Source organism: Carcharodon carcharias, chromosome 18, assembly GCF_017639515.1.
Source record: "Carcharodon carcharias isolate sCarCar2 chromosome 18, sCarCar2.pri, whole genome shotgun sequence".
Lineage (NCBI taxonomy): Eukaryota > Metazoa > Chordata > Chondrichthyes > Lamniformes > Lamnidae > Carcharodon > Carcharodon carcharias.
Genome location: NC_054484.1, coordinates 7,945,657 through 7,964,546, shown reverse-complemented (window position 1 = coordinate 7,964,546; position 18,890 = coordinate 7,945,657). Strand labels below are relative to the sequence as shown.

General features: G+C 44.7%; 1 protein-coding gene across 4 annotated transcripts in view; it reads right to left on the bottom strand.

Moving 5' to 3' along the window:
* Positions 1–18,890, bottom strand: part of gbe1b (glucan (1,4-alpha-), branching enzyme 1b) — a 600,154-nt gene that overhangs the window by 11,590 nt on the left and 569,674 nt on the right. For 2 of the 4 annotated variants that reach the window (XM_041211102.1, XM_041211103.1), the window contains exon 16: positions 3,706–3,750. The exons of 1 other annotated variant lie outside the window; for it this stretch is intronic. In XM_041211102.1, the coding sequence (XP_041067036.1) occupies positions 3,706–3,750 (45 nt within the window). Of the gene's footprint in view, positions 1–3,705; positions 3,751–12,505; positions 13,053–18,890 lie in introns of those variants that run through there. One more of the 4 variants, XM_041211104.1, reaches the window with a different exon arrangement.

Genomic DNA, 18,890 nt, shown 5'->3' with positions numbered 1-18,890 from the left:
CCAGCTGTGGCCTAACTAGCATTTTATACAGTTCCAGCATAACTCCCCTGCACTTATATTCTATGCCTTGGCTAATAAAGGCAAGTATCCTATACGCCTTCTTAACCACCTTATCTAACTGTCCCGCTACCTTAAGGGACCAGTGGACATGCACACCAAGGTCTCTCTGATACTCGGTATTTCCCAGTGTCCTACCATTCATCGTGTATTCCCGTGTCTTGTTTGTCCTGCCCCAGTGCATCACCTCACGTTTATCCGGTTTAAATTCCATTTGCCACTGATCAGCCCATCTGACCAGCCCGTCTATATCCTCCTGTAATCTAAAGGCTATCCTCCTCACTATTTACCACCCCACCAATTTTCGTGTTACCCGCGAACTTACTGATCAACCCTCATACATTCAAGTCATTTATATATACCACAAACAGCAAGGGACCCAACACCGATCCCTGTGGAACCCTACTGGACACAGGCATCCTGTCACAAAAACACCCCTCGACCATCACACTCTGCTTCCTGCCACTCATCCAATTCTGGATCCAATTTGCCAAATTGCCTTGGATCCTATGGGCTCTTACCTTCATTATCAGTCTCCCATGCGGGACCTTATCAAAAGCCTTGCTGAAGTCCAAGTAGACTACGTCAAATGCATTGCTCTCATCTACACACCTGGTCACCTCTTTGAAAAAATTCAATCAAATTGTTCAGACATGACTCCCCTTAACAAAACCATGATGACTGAACATGATTAATCCCTGCCCCTCCAAGTGTAGATTAATTCTGTCCCTCATAATTGCTTCCAATAGTTTCCCCACCACTGAGGTTAGACTGACTGGCCTGTAGTTCTCTGGTTTATCCCTTCCTCCCTTCTTGAATAAAGGCACCACACTGGCTGTCCTCCAGTCCTCTGGCACCTCTCCTGTGGCCAGAGAGTAATTGAAAATTATTGCCAGCACCCTTGCCTATCTCCTCCCTTGCCTCACTCAATACATCTGGGCCTGGAGATTTATCTACTTTTAAGTCTGCCAGACCACTTAGAACCTCCTCCCTTTCTATGCTGATTAATTATATCGCAGTCCTTCTGTCTGATTTCCATACCCACGTTGTCCCTCTCACTTGTGAACGCCGACACAAAGTATTCATTTAGAACCCTACCTACGTCTTCCAGCCCCACACACAAATTACCGCTTTGGTCCTTAATGGGCCCTACTCTTTCCCCAGTTATCCTCTTACTTTTAATGTACTTGTAAAATAACTTTAAATTTTCCTTTATTTTATCTGCCAATGTTTCTTCATGCCCCCTTTTTGCTCTCCTAATTTCCTTTTTAAGTTCCCCCCTACACATTCTACACTCCTCTAGGGCTTCCGCTGTTTTGAGCCCTTGGTATCTGCCATAAGCATCCCTTTTTCTCTTTATCCAATCCCGCATATTCCTCAACATCCAGGTTTCCCTGGATTTGTTGGTCACACTATTTACCTTTACTGGAATATGTTGGCTCTGTACTCTCCCTATTTCCTTCTTATTAAAATCGGCCTTCCCCCAATTTAGAACACTGATTTCTGGCCCATCCTTGTCCTTTCCATAACAACCTTGAATCTAATGGAGTTATGATCACTGTCTGCAAAATGCTTCCCCAACGATACCTCTACCACTTGCCCGGCTTCATTCCCTAACATTAAGTCCAGGGCAGCCCCCTGTCTTGCAGGACCTTCTACATACTGGCTCAAAAATCTCTCCTGGATGCATTTTAAGAACTCTGCTCCCTCTAAACCTATCACACTATGAATAACCCACTTAATGTTGGGGAAGTTGAAATCCTCCACTATTACCACCCTTTTGTTTTTACACTTCTCTGAAATTTGCCTACATATCTGCTCTTCTATTTCTCTCTGTTTGGGGGCCTATAGTACACTCCCAGCAATGTGATTGCTCCTTTTTTGTTGAAGTTTTCTCCATATGGCTTCATTTGAGGAGCTTTCTAAGTTGTCATTCCTCCTTACTCCTGGAATTGATTCCTTGATCAATATTGCAATACCCCCTCCCCTTATACCTTCTTCCTTGTCTCGCCTGAAGACCCTATATCCTGGAATATTGAGCTGCCAATCCTGCCCTTCTCTCAACCATGTCTCTGTGACAGCAATGACATCATACTTCCATGTGTTAATTTGTGCCCTCAACTCACCTGCCTTACCCGTCAGACTCCTTGCATTAAAATAAATATCATCCAACCTTGCCAAACTCCCTTGTGCCTTAACAGGCCTATAATTTCTATGTCTTCCAGACTCACTTGCTTTCTCTTCTAATTTTGGCTGTGCATCCCCTCCTGCTGAACTTCCTCTCAGGATCCCACCCCCCCTGCCAAGTTAGTTTAAACCCTCCCCAACAGCACCTGCAAACCTCCCCGCAAGGATGTTGGTTCCATTCCGGTTCAGGTGCAACCCGTCCACCTTGTACAGAGCCCCCTGTCCCCAGAAATGGTCCCAATGTCCCAGAAATCTAAAGCCCTCCCTCCTGCACCATCTCTCCAGCCACACATTCATCTGAACTAACCTCCTATTTCTATAATCACTAGCGCGTAGCACCAGAAGTAATCCAGAGATTACTACCTTCGAGGTCCTGTTTTTTAGTCTGTTTCCTAGCTCCCTAAATTCTGCTTGCAAGACCTGATTTTTTATTTTATTTGAACACTTTGAATTTCTTAATGACAAAAAATGGTGGAGATGGAGGGAAAAGGTTGTCTGACAGACAGTCACAAATTATCCAATTGAGTAAGGAACAATCTTTTCACTTTCTGATTGGTTGTCAGGAGGAAATGTGGGGATTGGGTGTATCAGGTGACCAATGGCACCAGGCAGTTAGAAACAGGGGGTTACGTGAGCAAACCTTCCAGAATACATCCAACCAGAGTTGGCAACTCTAAACATTAAGCAGACCCTGCATAGGGCACTTGTTGTTCAGGAACTAGTTGGCTCTACACATTACCCCATTGCTCTGTGGCAGGAGGCAGTGGTTAAGACACTGGCAAGATGAACAGATGATTGTACTGATTTATTCTCTTCTCTGGCTAGCACTATGACTCTGACCGTCCTTGTCCTTTGCTTATGCCCCCAGTCCCCACCATTTCATGCTTCTGATATTCCAAATATTTCACTCCTGTCCATTTCAAATGCCTCAAAGACTCCATGATATAGCTGAAGGTTAACCTTTTCCAGCTGTTCAATGAGACCCCTTCACAAAAATGAGTAAGAGATAAGACGGGACATGTCCTTGAGGGAAAGAAACAAAGAGGATCAGAGAGAAAACTCTCCAGTGGCTGGGAGGAGGTAAGTGGGGTTGAGAAATATGTGGAAAAAGTGGGTAGGTGAGATTGAAGGATATGTGGAGAAGTAGGCACAGAGGAAGTTGGGGAGAAGGTGGATCGGTGGGAGAGAGGGATATGGGAAGAAGGTGGGATTGGGGGAAAATGGGGCGGGGGGGAGGTAGAAAGTTTGGATCGAGGGATGTGGGGAGAAAGTGGGAAGGTGTGATTCATCAAGCAAGAGACAGATGTATAAGGTTCTATACCCTTTTCCTGTTGCTAAACATTCCGGTGTTCAAGCATCTATCCAGTTCGTTCCAGTTTCCTGGTCTCAACCACTCAGCATTCCTCCAATAAATCACTTCAACGATCCACCCAATAATCTTGCAGTGCAACTGACTCTTACCTCATAAGCATGGGCTTTCCTCTGGGAAAAGTCGTCCCTTGGGAACTGAGGAAGGAAAAGAGAAAGGGGGAAGAAATAAAGGAATGGGAAACAGGCACAAATAGCAGGAAAAGAGCAAAGAATGATGTGGAAACAGTTAATGAATGAAGAATAAAGTTAAGAGCATGCAACAAAGAAAATTAAAACCACACAAATCAGTGTTGTCACGAGGACTTATTTAAAATGAGTTAAGAAATCTCACTTTAACCACCTATTTTATGTTTTATATTTCTTTCATGATATTCAATATGGGGTATGGTAGTACAGTGGCTAATGATAAATATAGGATTACACAATGACAGTACTACACTCCAGTGTTATAAAGTGACAGACAAGTCCCCATCAGTACTGTACCCCAGTGTTATACAGTAACAGACCTGTACCCACCAGTACTATATCCATTATACAGTAACAGACCTGTACCCCAGTGTTATACAGTGACACACCGGTCCCTACCAGTACTGTACCCCAGTGTTATACAGTGATAGACCCATCCCCACCAATACTGTACCCAGTGTTTACAGTGATAGACCCATCCCCACCAATACTGTACCCAGTGACATACAGTGACAGACTCATCCCCATCAATACTGTACCCACGTTATACAGCAGCAGACCTGTATCCACTGTACCCCAGTGTTATATGGTGACAGACCTGCCTCCAACAGTGCTGTAAACCAATGTTATACAGTGATGGACCTGTCCCTACCAGTACTATAACCCAATATGATACGGTGACAGAACTGCCCCCAACAGTGCTGTAAACCAATGTTATACAGTGACAGACCTGTCCCTACCAGTACTGTAACCCAGTGTTATATCGTGACAGACCCATTCCCACCAGTACTGTACCTAAGTGTTATTCAGTGACAGACCTGGACCAATGTTATAGAGCTTAAAAAGCTCTCTCCAGACACAATCTAAGCTTGGATAGCTGCTGAAAATTTCAGGTGCTCAATGCATTCCTTACTGGAATCCTAGTGACAACACTTTGCCTAAGTCAGGAGGACCGGGGAAATGAAGAATAAAAACATGTGGAATGAAAAGGACTTGTGTTTATACATCAAATAATGCTCACAGGAATTGTTAATTTGAGACTGGGAATAAGGGATTAATTGGAAGAAATGATCAGGTGAGGCAGTTATTGAGGGAATAAAATGATAACAGCAGAAAAGCAAGGGAAAAATCAAGTGTCAGTGTGTATATGAGGAGTATGTATGTGAGTGTTGCGTGTATGTGAGGTGTGAGCACAAGAAAGATGTGTGGGTATGTGTGAGGTGCATTTGCGTGAGGTGCATGTGCATGTAAGCATTGTCAGTAAGGGGGGCTACACCTGAGTGAGACGGAGACAGGGTGAGTACTTGGGAATTTGATATAAGTGGGAATTTGGTGCATGGAAGAAAAGAGGTACCTTAGGTAAAGTTTATTGCAAGAAGTAGAGCTTGCTGAATTGAGAGCTCGGTAGAGGGGGATGGAGATGCTCCTTTCTTCTACTCTTTTTCAGCCTCCAGCATTTGATTTCCACTTTGGTGCAGCAGAAGGAGTAGGTTAATCAGTAACTGGTAATTAACTGGAGAGGTCCAGGAGCTTAAAGCAGCAGAGAGAGTCAGAAGTTTACAGTTAAAAATCTAAAAGTAACGGCACAGGAGTCCCCTAAGTTAATTGGTTGGTAATTATAGGCCTTTCTGGACTCGGCACAGAGGAGCTGATTGGTGAGTGGCAGACAAGTTAATACATTATGTCATGCCACAGTAAACATTTTATGTAAAGTCATCATGTAAAGGTACATCAGTGCAGATCAGCCATGTGGAATGTGCATCCTGTGGGATGTGGGAACTTATGCAGGCACAAAATGGCCTCAATAACTGCATCTGCAAGAAGTGTCACCAGTTGCAGAAACTTGAGGTCTGGCTTGTGGAACTCGAGAGATGGCTGGAGAAACTGGCGTATCCGCAAGGCTAAGGATTACATGGATAGCATATGTAGAGAAGTGGTCACACTGCAACTAAGAAGTACACAAGCAGAGAGGGAATGGTGACCACCAGAGTATCAAAGAGAAACAGGCAGGCAGTGGAGGAATCCCCTGGGGTTATCTCACTCTCTAACCGCTTTTCCATTTTGGATGCTGGTGAGAGAGATGGTCCCTCAGAGGACTGTAACAAGAGCCAAGTTCGTGGCACCACAGTTATCTCAGTGGCACAGGAGGGGAGGAGGAAGAGTGGAAGTGCTATAGAGGTAGGGGATTCCATAGTTAGGGGAGCAGACAGGCGCTTCTGCGGGCGAAGACATGACTCCAGGATGATATGTTGCCTCCCTGGTGCAAGGGTCAAGGATGTCACACAGCCCCTTTTGTGGGAGAGTGAACAACCAGACGTTGTGGTCCACATTGGGACCAATGACATAGGCAGGAAAAAGGGATGAGGTCCTGAAAGCAGTTTTTAGGGAGTTGGGAAGGGAATTAAAAAGCAGGACCTCAAGAGCAGTAATCTCAAGGTTACTCCCAGTGCCTTGTGCTAGTGAGCATTAGAATAGGAAGATTGAGCAGTTCAACACATGGCTGGAGAAATGGAGTAAGGGGGAGGGCTTTAGATTTCTGGAGGCATTGAGACCAGTTCTGGTGCAGGTGGGATGTGTTCAAGATAATTTTCTGCAGCAGTACATTTCCAGTAGGAGGGGGCAGGCACTGTTGGACCTGGTTCTGGGGAATGAGTTGGCCTAAGTGGAGCAATATCAATGGGAGAGCATTTCGGGGACAATGGCTATCGTACTATAGGGTTTAGGGTGGCCGTGGGAAAGGATAAGGAACAATCCTGAACAGGGATCACTAATTGGGGAAAAGTCAACTTCAAAGGGATGAGAATGCATATGAGTTGAACGAGTTGGAATCATATGTTGGCAGAAAAGACAGCGGCTGAACAATGGGCCACCTTCAAAGAAAAAGTATTGTAGGCAATGTCAAGTATATTCCCTTGAAGGGGAAAGATAGGACAAATAAATCCAGAACGCCTGGGATGACAAGAGAGATAGAGGTGAAGATGAAAAGGAATAAGTATGCGTATGACAGATGTTAGGTAGGAAATACAATGGAGAGTCAGGCTGAATATAGGAGGACCAGAGGGGAAGTGAAAAAACTAATAAGTAAAGCAAGGAGAGAGCATGAAAAGACACTGGCGGATAACATGAAAGGGAATCCCAAGGTCTTCTATAAGCATATAAATTATAAAAGGGTGGTAAAAGAAAGAGTAGGACCGATTCGGGGTAAAAAAGGGAGCTTGCATGTGCAGGCAGGGGAAATAGCAGAGGTATTAAATGAGAATTCTGCATCTATCTTTAAAAAGGAAAATGCTACTCAGGCCAAGATGAGAGGGGAATTAACTGGTACCCTAAAAGTATTTACAATTGAGAAGGTGGAAGTGTTAGAAAGGCTATCTTTACTTTAAATTGATAAGGTACCAGGACCACATGAGATGCATCCAAGGGTGCTGAGGGAAGTGAGAGCGGAAATTGCAAAGGCACTAGTGATAATCTTCTAGTCTTCCTTAGGCACAGAAGCGGTGCCAGAGGACTGGACAATTGCAGATGTTACACCCGCGATCAAGAAGGGGTGCAAGGATAAAGCCGGCAGCTGCAGACCAGTCAGTTTGACCTCAGTGATAGGGACACTTCTGGAAACTATAGTTCGGGACAAAAACAATACTCACTTAGACAAGTGCAGGATAATTAAGGAAAGCCAGCAAGGGTTCATTAAGGGAAAAACATGTTTAACTAACTTGCGTTCTTTGAGGAGGTAACAGCGAAGGTTGATAAGGGCAACGTTGTTGATGTGGTGTATATGGGTTTCAAAAGGCATTTGATACAGCGCCACACAACAGACTTCTGAGCAAAATTCTAGCTCATGGAATAAAAGGGAAAGTAGGCACTTGGATAAGGAATTGGCTGAGTGACAGGAAACAGAGTAAATGGTTGAAAACAGTGATAAATGGTTGTTTTTCAGATTGGAGGAAGATCTGTAGTGGAGTACTCCACGGGTCAGTGTTGGGACCCTTTCTCTTCCTGAAATATGTTAATGACATAGACTGTGATGTTCAGGGCATGACTTCAAAATTTGTAGATGATACGAAGATTAGAAATATTGTCAACTGTGATGAGGATAGTCTTGAACTTCAAAAGGACATAGACATGTTGGTCGATTGGGCTGACAAGTGACAGATGAAGTTCAATGCAGAGAAGTGTAAGATGATTCAGAAGAATATGGAGAGACAATATAAAATAAAGGGAAAAATTCTAAAGGAGGTGTAGGAACAGAGGAACCTCGATGAATACAGGCATAAATCATTAAAGATGGCAGGGCATGTTGAGAGAGCAGTGAATAAAGCATATAGTGTCTTAGGCTTTATTAATAGGAACAATGAGTACAAGAGTTAGGAGGTCATGTTGAACTTGTATAAGACACCAGTTAGGTCTCATCTGGAGTCCTGCGTCCAGTTCTGGGCACCATACTTGAGGATTTGAAGGCATTAAAGGGAGTCCAAAGGAGATTCACAAGAGTAATTCCTGGGATAAAGAACAGTAGCTATGAGGATAGATTGGAGAGGTTGGGACTGTTTTCCTTGGAGAAAAGAAGGCTGAGAGAAGAATTGATCTAGGTATTCAAGGTCCTGAGGGGTATGCTCAAGGTAATTAATGACAAACTGTTCCCACTCAAGAAAGCATCAAGAACTAGAAGGCATAGATTCAAAATAATTGGCAAAAGGAGAAAAAAATGATGTCAGGAAATTTTTTTTCACCCAGAGAATGGTTTGAGTCTGGAACAAACTTCCTGAGGGGGTGGTGGGGGCAGGTATTTAAAAGGGAATTGGATGGCTATTTAAAAGAAGGAATTTACAAGGTTACGGGGATAAGGGAGCGTAGTAGGACTAAGTAGAATGCTCTTTCAGGAAGCCAGTACAGACTTGACGGGCCGAATGACCTCCTTCCGCATTGTAAAGATTCTGAGATTCTGTGATTTTGCGATGATGCAAGGCAGCATGTGTACATGTACATGTGCATACAGGGCAGAATTCGGCAGGAATCTCCTGCCAGTATCAAAGGAAATATGTTTACACTAATTCTCTTAGGTTTCTTAAGATATCTAACTGACTTTTCAACATGAGATTAGGAGCATCCCCACAGAATGTGCGCGCGGTATGCATATGCACCAATGGTGTGCAAGTAAAAGTGGCGGGGGTGGGGTGTGTCTGTGTGTTTGTGTGTGTGTATGTGTGTGTGTGTGTGTGTGTGCATATGCGCATTTGTGTGCGTGTCATTCACCATGAATACACACAGTTTCTCATCTCTGACAAAATGTTCTCTATTAATTCAATGATGATCTTGAATTGACATCATACTCAGTGTCAGTGTCGGTTGTTAATCCTTCCTCTCTTGACGTAACAATACAGTTCTGATGATCGATCCAGGCACAATTACTGCCCTTCTGATCTGAAAGAGCATTGATTATAGAATTTGCAGAGATTGCGAACATTACTTTAGCACTGTGAAGAATAATAAAGATCATTTTCTAAAAGTGCTTCCACACTCAAGACAGCGGATGCTGTTTTGGTTACTCTGGGCCATCCACAATCAAGGATTAAACCCTGGTTTCTGGAACTGGTCAGCTCAATGGGAGTGATAATTCTGTCATCACGACAGGAAGCTAACAGGATCAGGTTACACAATGGGCCATTGGTGCACCACCTCATTTTACTGTCTGTTGAAAACAGGCCTGCATTCAAAAGAAGGCAACTGCAGACCAGTGATGTTTTTAAAAATTTATTCATGGGATACAGCCTTCGCTGGCTGGGCCAGCATTTATTGCCCATCCTTAGTTGCCCTTGAGAAGGTCGTGGTGATCCACTGCCTTGAACCGCTGCAGTACCTGTGGTGTGGGTACACCCACAGTGCTGTAAGGAAGGGAGTTCCAGGATTTGGACCCAGCAACAGTGAAGGAATGGCCATATATTTCCAAGTCAGGATGGTGAATGGCTTGGAGGGGAACTTCCTGTCCTTGTCCTTTAGATGGTAGTGGTCGTGGGTTTGGAAGGTGCTGTCTGAGGAGCCTTGGTGAATTCCTGCAGTGCATCTTGTAGATGGTACACACTGCTGTTACTGTGCGTTGTTGATGGAGGGAGTGAATGTTTGTGGATGGGGTGCCAATCAAGCGGGCTGCTTTGTCCTGGACGGTGTCAAGCTTCTTCAGTGTTGTGGGAGCTGCACTCATCTAGGCAAGTGGAGAGTATTCTGTCACACTCCTGACTTGCACTTTGTAGATGGTGGACAGGCTTTGGGGAGTCAGGAGGTGAGTTACTCATCGCACTATTCCTAGCCTCTGACCTGCTCTTGTATGTGGCAACTCCAGTTCAGTTTCTGGTCAATGGCAACTCCCAGGATGTTGATAGTGGGGGATTCAGTGATGGTAATACCATTGAATATCAAGGGGCGATGGGTGGATTCTCTCTTGTTGGAGATGGTCATTGCCTGACACTTGTGTGGTGTGAATGTTACTTGCGACTTGTCAGCCCAAGCCTGGATATTGTCCAGGTCTTACTGCATTTGGACATGGACTGCTTCAGTATCTGAGGAGTCGCGAATGATGCTGAACATTGTGCAATCATCAGCAAACATCCCAATTCTGACCTTATGATGGAAGGAAGGTCATTGATGAAGCAGCTGAAGATGGTTGGGCCAAGGACACTTCCCTGTGGAACTCCTGTAGTGATGTACTGGAGTGAGATGACTGACCTCCAACAACCACAACCATCTTCCTTTGTGCTAGGCATGACTCCAACCAGTGGAGAGTTTTTCCCGATTCCCATTGACTCCAGTTTTGCTAGGGCTCCCTGATGCCACACTCGGTCAAATGCGGCCTAGGGGTCAAGGGCAGTCACTCTCACCTCACCTTGGGAGTTCAACTCTTTTGCTCATGTTTGAGCCAAGGCTGTAATGAGGTTAAGAGCTGAATGGCCCTGGCGGGACCCAAACTGGGTGTCAGTGAGCAGGTTATTGCTAAGCAAGTGTCACTTGATAGCACTGCTGATGGCCCCTTCCGTCACTTTACTGATGATCAAGAGTAGACTGATGGAGCAGTGACTGGCTGGGTTGGATTGTCCCGCTTTTTGTGTACAGGACATACCTGGGCAATTTTCCACGTAGCCAGGAAGATGCCAGTGTTGTAACTTACTGGAACAGCTTGGCTAGGGGTGCGGCTAGTTCTGAAGTCTTCAGTATTATTGCCGGAATATTGTCAGGGCCCATAGCCTTTGCAGTATCCAGTGTTTTCAGCCGTTTCTTGATATCAGGTGGAGTGAATCGAATTGGCTGAAGACTGGCATCTGTGATGCTGGGGATCTCCAGAGGAGGCTGAGATTAATCATCCACTCGGCACTTCTGGCTGAAGATTGTAGCAAATGCTTCAGCCTTATCTTTTGCACTGATATGCTGGGCTCCCCAATCATTGAGGATGGGGATATTTGTGGAGCCTCCTCCTCCAGTGAGTTGTTTAATTGTCCACCACCATTCAAGACTGGATCCAGCAGAACTGCAGAGCTTAGGTCTGATCTGTTGGTTGTGTGATTGCTGAGTTCTGTCTGTTGCTTGCTGCTTATGCTGTTTGGCACACAAGTAATCCTGTGTTACAGCCTCACCAAGTTGACACCTCATTTTTCAGTATGCCTGGTGCTGCTCCTGGCATGCCCTCCTGAACTCTTCATTGAACCAGGGTTGATCCCCTGGTTTGATGGTAATAGTAGAGTGGGGGGTATGCCAGGCCATGAGGTTACAGACAGTAACCTCATTTAGCACAGTGATAGTGCCACACCACATGATGGTGGGTATCCTCAATGTGACTTCATCTCCATAAGGACTGTGCAGTGGCCATTCCTATCAATACTGTCATGGACAGATTTATCTGTGACAGGTAGATTGGTGAGGGCAAGGTCAAATAGATTTTTCCCTCTTGTTGGTTCCCTCACCATCTCTCGCAGACCCAGTCTAACAGCTATGTCCTTTAGGACTTGGCCACCTCAGTCAGTAGTGGTGCTACCGGCCACTCCATGATGGACGTTGAATTTCCCCACCCAGAGTACATTCTGTGCCCTTGCCACCTTCAGTGCTTCCTCCAAGTGGTATTCAACATGGAGGAGAACTGATTCATCAGCTGAGGGAGGGTGGGGGGGTTCAGTAGGTGGTAATCAGCAAGAGGTTTCCTTGCCCATGTTTGACCTGATGCCATGAGACTTCATGGGGTCTGGAATTGATGCCGAGAACTCCCAGTGCAACTGCCTCCTGACTTTATACAACTATCATGGTCAAGTCTGGCCTGATGTCTTGAGCATGACACTAACTTAAAGACAACTAGCGTTCAGTATATTCAAACAAATGCGATTTCAATCTGTAATGCAACTTTACGAGTTAATTTCCCTCTCAAAACTGGCTTCAAATTTACCAGCTAGTTTCAAAATGCACAATTTCTCTTTCATATGTTGGCAAGACACAAAATAGAAAAAAAATTAAAATAAAAAGGGAGAAAAAATTTCAGTCGACAGCTGGTGCTCTCACCTTGAGTGGGAGCCTGGTGCAGGTGATGGGATTCTCACCTCTGGGTCCAAATGTTGTTCCAAGCCAATAAGAGAATCCTGGGCTCACAAAGTTGTTCCAGTACAACAACAAATTGCATTTATATAGGTTTTATGTAGTAACAAGTCATAATGCACTTCACAGGAATGTTAGCAAATAAAAATTTGATCGGGCTACATACAACCAAAGAGGAAGGTTTTAAGGAGCACCTTAAAGAAGGGCCCATAGAGGCAAAATATTCAGGAAAGTAATTTCAGAGCTTAGGACCTTGGCAACTGAAGTTGCAGCTACCAATGGTGGAATGATGGAAATCGAGGATATTTAAGGGACCAGAATTGGAAGAGAAGAGATTTTGAAAGGTTGTTGAGCTGGAGGAGTTCACTTTGGTAGAAGGCCATATAAATGCAAATGTTTCTCAATCCTGAGATTAGTTCAGAGAGTGGGGCAGGGACAAAATACTACATAATATTAACTAGCTATAGACGTATCAGCTACACCTATAGTACAACACTTGTGAATTATGCAGGCTATGGAACCATATTCGAACACTGTTGTGTGCCAACTGCCTCACTGCAATACAAAAATGTTGGGCAGTTTGACAACGTGATTTATAAAGAATCTGCCAAAACTGTTAGCAATTTCAGCTTCATCCATATCGCAGAAACCCAGGTTTTTCCATTGAGAAAACAGATGCAAACCTATAGGGAAGAAAAAGTCAATGGGACAACAGAGCAGGAAAAATCTTTTAACCGGAAAGCTGAGCCACCATGAGAATGCAACATTCATACAGTGTAATCCAAACCAACATGGATAAATTTTAAACACACATTCAGGGGCCAGGCAGGCTCAGGAAACTCCTGTGTCCAATCCCTGGTACCACCTCCAGCACAGATAAATCCTGGGAGCAGGGCTCAAAACCAGAACTTCCCAGTTCAGCGGCAAGAGTGCTACCAGCTGGGCCAAGCTGATATCTGTCCCCCTTCCAGTTGTAAATGGCTGATTTCTGTCTGGCCACTGAATATGTAGAAGACCAAGTAGCAGTTGTTGCAAAGCACCTCTTAGTGTTGTGCTCGGGCAGTTTGAAAATAAATTACTGTCATTAACAATGAATAGAAGTAAGAATTTGCATTTAGATACTGCGTTGACAGGCTCAGCACTTAACAGCTGGTCAATCACATTGGAAATTCAATTATGTTTTAAAGCAAATACAGCAGTCAATTTACACACAGTAGCAAATGAGATAAATTACCTGGAATCACACTAACAATGAAGCAGGCCATTTGGCCCATTGTCTTTAAGACTTAATGCCTTCATGCCAGGGGAGAACATTTCAAAAAAAATCACAATGATACAGCATAGAATGAGGCCATTCAGCCCACTGTGTCTGTGCTGATTCCTTGGTAAAACTATCCAACTGGTCCCTCCTCCTGCTCTTTCCCAATGGACGTGTAGATTTTTTTCTATTATATATATGGATAGCTAGATACATAAAAGTCTGGCTGTTAGAACAGGAAATAGGGAGATGTGATATTTTTTCATCCTATTACTTCAATTGCTTCCTTCTGTTAGTGTTATAATATATAGACCTCGCCCCAAACTATTAGTGCTGAAACACACAAATGTTGGATACCATTACAGGGAATCTGTAACTGTATGCGGTCAGTAACTGATCCATAGTTATAATTACCACTTGTCCTCTAAAAGCTTAGAGCTTAAAGTTCAAGGTACTCTCATCAACACCCATAGAATGTAACTGGGATTGGAGTAATATAAGTTCCAGGGCTATATTTAATCGTATCCTGGAAAGGTTTATTAGGTGGGAGCTCCAGTCAGGCTTCCCATTAAATGTCCTTATTAAGCAAATCCTTTATTTTCCCGATGTAAAACTAATCAGAAATCTATTAAAAAGCTTGTTAGAACAGGGACCGTGTGGCAAACTTCATCAAGAAATGAGCAAGGCTGTAAATTACAGAGCAAACCGCTGTGCCATCAGCATTGTTTCTGGGTGTTCAAAGAAAAATAACTTGCATTTACATTTCCCCTCAATCTTCTTTGCTCCAAGGAGAAACAATCCCAGCTTCTCCAACCTAATCCTGCAGCTAAAATCCCTCATCCTTGGAAACCTCACATCCTTCCTAAGACGTGGTGACCAGGACTGGGCACAATACTCTAGCCAGAGATTAATGAGCTTTATAAAGATTCCCCAGAGGTTCCCTGTTTTTATCCTAAGTGCGTCTATTTATGAAGACCAAATCCCATGCTTTGCTAACTACTCTTGCAATATGTTTTTAAATTCTTTTGTGGAATGTGGGTGTCGCTGGCAAGGCCAGCAATTTTTTTTATTGCCCATCCCTGATTGCCCTCAAGAAGGTGGTGGTGAGCTGCCTTCTTGAACCGCTGCAGTCCATGTGGACTAAGTGCACCCACAATGTTATTTGGAAGGGAGTTTCAGGATTTTGACCCAACGACAGTAAAGGAACAGTGATCCACTTCCAAGTCAGGATAGCGTGCGGCTTGGAGGGAAACTAGCAAGCGGTGGCATTCCGATGCAGCTACTGCCCTTGTCCTTCTAGGCGGTAGAGGTCACGGGTTTGCTGTTAAAGGAGTCTTGGTGAGGTGCTGCAGTCCTTCTTGTAGATGGTACGCACATCAGTGGTGGAGGGAGTGGATGTGAAGGTGGTGGATGGGGTGCCAATCAAGCAGTCTGCTTTATCCTGATGGTGTCGAACTTCTTGAATATTGTTGGAGCAGCATTCATCCAGGCAGGGGGAGAGTATTCCATCACACTCCTGACTTGTGTCTTGTAGATGGTGAACAGGCTCTGTGGAGTCAGGAGTTGAATTACTTGCCGCAGGATTCCTAGCCTCTGACCTGCTTTTGCAGCCACAGTATTTATATGGCTAGTCCAGTTCAGTTTCTGGTCAATGGTATGCTGATAATGGGGAATTCAACATTGAACGTCAAGAGAAGATGGTTGGATTCTCTCTTGTTGGAGATGGTCATTGCCTGGCACTTGTGTGGTGCGAATGTTACTTGCTACTTATCAGCCCAAAGCCTGAACGTTGTCCAGGTTTTGCTGCATATGGATACACTGCTTCATTATCTGAGGAGTTGTGGATGGTGCTGAACATTGTGCAATCATCAGCGAACATACCCACTTCTGACCTGGTGGATGGAAGGTCATTGATAAAATAGCTGAAGATGGTTGGGCCTAGGACACTACACTGAGGAACTTCTGCAGTCATATCCATGGGCTGAGATGGTTGACCTCCAAAAAGCACAACCATCTTCCTTTGTGCTAGGTCTGACTCCAGCCTGTGAATAGATTTTCCCCTGATTCCCACTGATTTCAGTTTTGCTAGGGCTCCTTGATGCCACACTTGGTCAAATGCTGTTTTGATTTCAAGGGCAGTCACCTCACCTCAAGTTCATTTCTTTTGACCCTGTTTAGACCAAGGCTGTATTGAGGTCAGGAGCTGAGGGGCCATGGCAGAACCCAAACTGAGAGTCAATGCGCAGGTTATTGCCGAGTAAGTGCCACTTGATAGCACTGTCAACTACCCTTTCCATCACTTTGCTGTTGATCGAGAGTGGACTGATGGGGCGGTAGCTAGCCGGGTTAGGTTTGTCCTGCTTTTTGTGGATAGGACATACCTGGGCAGTTTCACATTGCTGGGCAGATGCCAGTGTTGTAGCTTCACTGGAACTGCTTGGCTAAAGATGCAACCAGTTGTGGTGCACAAATCTCCAGTACTATCACTGGAATGTTGTCAGTATCCAGTGCCTTCAGTCATTCACTGGAGTTTAGAAAAATGAGTGAGAGTCTCATTGAAACATATAAAATTCTGACATGCCTGGGCAGAATGGGAGCAGGGATGATGCTTCCTCTGTTTGGGAATTCTAGAACAAAGGGTCACAGTCTCAGGATATGGGGTAGGCCATTTAGCACTGAGGTGAGGAGAAACTTCTTCACTTAGAGGGTGGTGAACCTGTGGAATTCTCTGGCACAGAAGCTGTGGGGGCCAAGTCCCTGAATATATTTAAGAAGGAAATAGATAGATTACAAGACTCTAAAGGCATCAAGGAGTGTGGGATGAGGGTGGGAGTGTGACATTGAGATAGACGATAAGCCATGACCATGCTGAGTGTTTCTATTTCTTGATATCACATGGAGTGAATCGAAATGGCTGAGACCGGCTTCTGTGATGCTGTGGACCTCTGGAGGAGGCCAAGTGGATCATCAACTCGGCACTGCTGGCTGAATATTGTTACAAATACTTCAGCCTTATCTTTTGCACTGATGTGCTGGGCTCCCCAATCATTGAGGATGGGGATATTTGTGGAGCCTCCTCCTTCCATTCATTGTTTAATTGTCCACCACCATTCATGACTGGATGTGGCAGGACTGCAGAGTTTAGATCTGATCCATTTGTTGTGGTATCACTTAGCTCTGTCTATCACTTGCTGCTTATGCTGTTTAGCACACACTAGTCCACTATTGTAGCTTCAACAGGTTGACATCTTATTTTTAGATATGCCTGGTGCTGCTCCTAGAATACTCTCCAGCACTCTTCATTGAACCAGGGTTGATCCTCTGGTGGTAATTGCAGAATGGGGAAATATGCTGGGCCATGAGGTTACAGATTGTGGTTGTATACAGCCCTGCTGCTCCTGATGGCCCACACCACCTCATGGATGCCCAGTTTTGAGTGCTAGATCTGCTTGAAATCTATCCCATGTAGCAAAGTGATAGTGCCACACCACAGGATGGTGGGTATCCTCAATGTGACTTCATCTCCACAAGGACTGTGCAATGGCCACTCCTATCAATACTGTCATGGACAGATGCATCTGCAGCAGGCAGGTTGGTGAGCATGAAGTCAAGTATGTTTTTCCCTCTTGTTGGTTCCCTCACCACCTGCTGCAGACCCAGTCTAGCAGTTATGTCCTTTAGGACTCAGCCACCTCAGTCAATAGTGGTGCTACCGGCCACTCCATGATGGACGTTGAAGTCCCCCACCCAGAGTACATTCTGTGTCCTTGCCACCCTCAGTGTTTTCTCCAAGTGGTGTTCAACATGGAGGAGCACTGATTCATCAGCTGAGGGAGGGCAGTACGTGGCAATCAGCAGGAGGTTTCCTTGCCTATGTTTGACCTGATGCCATGAGACTTCATGGGGTTCAGAGTCAATGTTAAGAACTCCCAATGCAACTCCGTCCTGACTGTATACCACTGTGCCACCACCTCAGTGGGACAGGACATACCCAGGGATGGTGATGGTGGTGTCTGGGACATTATCTGTAAGGTATGATTCCGTGAGGATGACTATGTCAGGCTGTTGCTTGACTAGTCTGTGAGACAGCTCTCCCAATTTTGGCACTAGCCTCCAGATGTTAGTAAGGAGAACATTGCAGGGTCGACAGGGCCGAGTTTGCTGTTTCTTGGTCAATGCCAGGTGATCTGTCCAGTTTCATTCCTTTTTTGTAATTTTGTAGTGATTTGATACAACTGAGTGGCTTGCTAGGCTATTTCGTGGGGTATTTAAGAGTCGATCACATTGCTGTGGAGTCACATGTAGGCCAGACCAGGTAAGGATGGCAGATTTCTTTTCCTGAAGGACATCTGGAGAACCACCTTCAAAGATCTATGTATAGGAACCCCAGGTCCCTCTGTCCCTACACAGTCTATAGAACTGTACCATTAAGTACATATTGCCTCTTCTTGTCCCTTCTGCAAAATTTGTCTGCCCAATCTGCTAGCCTATGTCCTGTTGCTTCACTGTCGCTAGGTTAAAATCCTGGAACTCCCTTCCTAACAGCACTGAGCGCACCTACACCAAATAGACTGCAGGGGTTCAAGAAGGCAGCTCACCACCACTTTCTCAAGGGCAATTAAGGAAGGGCAATACTTAGCCAGTGATGCCCACATCCCATAAATGAATTTAAAAAAGTTGATTGGCACCATATGCAGTTTGCCACACCTCCAGGTTTGGCATCATTGGCAAACTTTGAAATTTTACACTTTATTCCAATACCCAAGTCATACATCCATCAAAAAAAGTAGTAACTAATGTAAGAATGTTAAAAGTTACAAACTGAAGCGAGTAGATGGAGCTAAGAAACAGAACAGCCATGATCTGATTGAATGGCAGAATAGGATCGAAGGGCTGAATAGTCTCCTCCCGGTTCTAGGTGCCTACTCACCTAGCTCCCTGGCTAATGTTGAGTCTGGTTCACAGATGATCCATCCTGCTCCAACTCCTTCACCAAGAGCTAATGACTGTTCACTAGACTCACACATATTACCCTTTCTTTTCCCTGCGCTAAATTAAATAATGCAGATTCAGACAATGTTCACACTGCAGAATCAATCCTCATCTAGGCAAAGGCTGAAGATTGGGATTGGGGACTTCATCCATATTCCTGAATCAGCAATTATAAAAAGGTCCTCCAATGCTCTCCCTTTCCTTCTAAAGCTGTTGACTCCTGCTGAGGTACAGACCCATTAGCTGCTCATTATTACCCTCCAGGTTATTT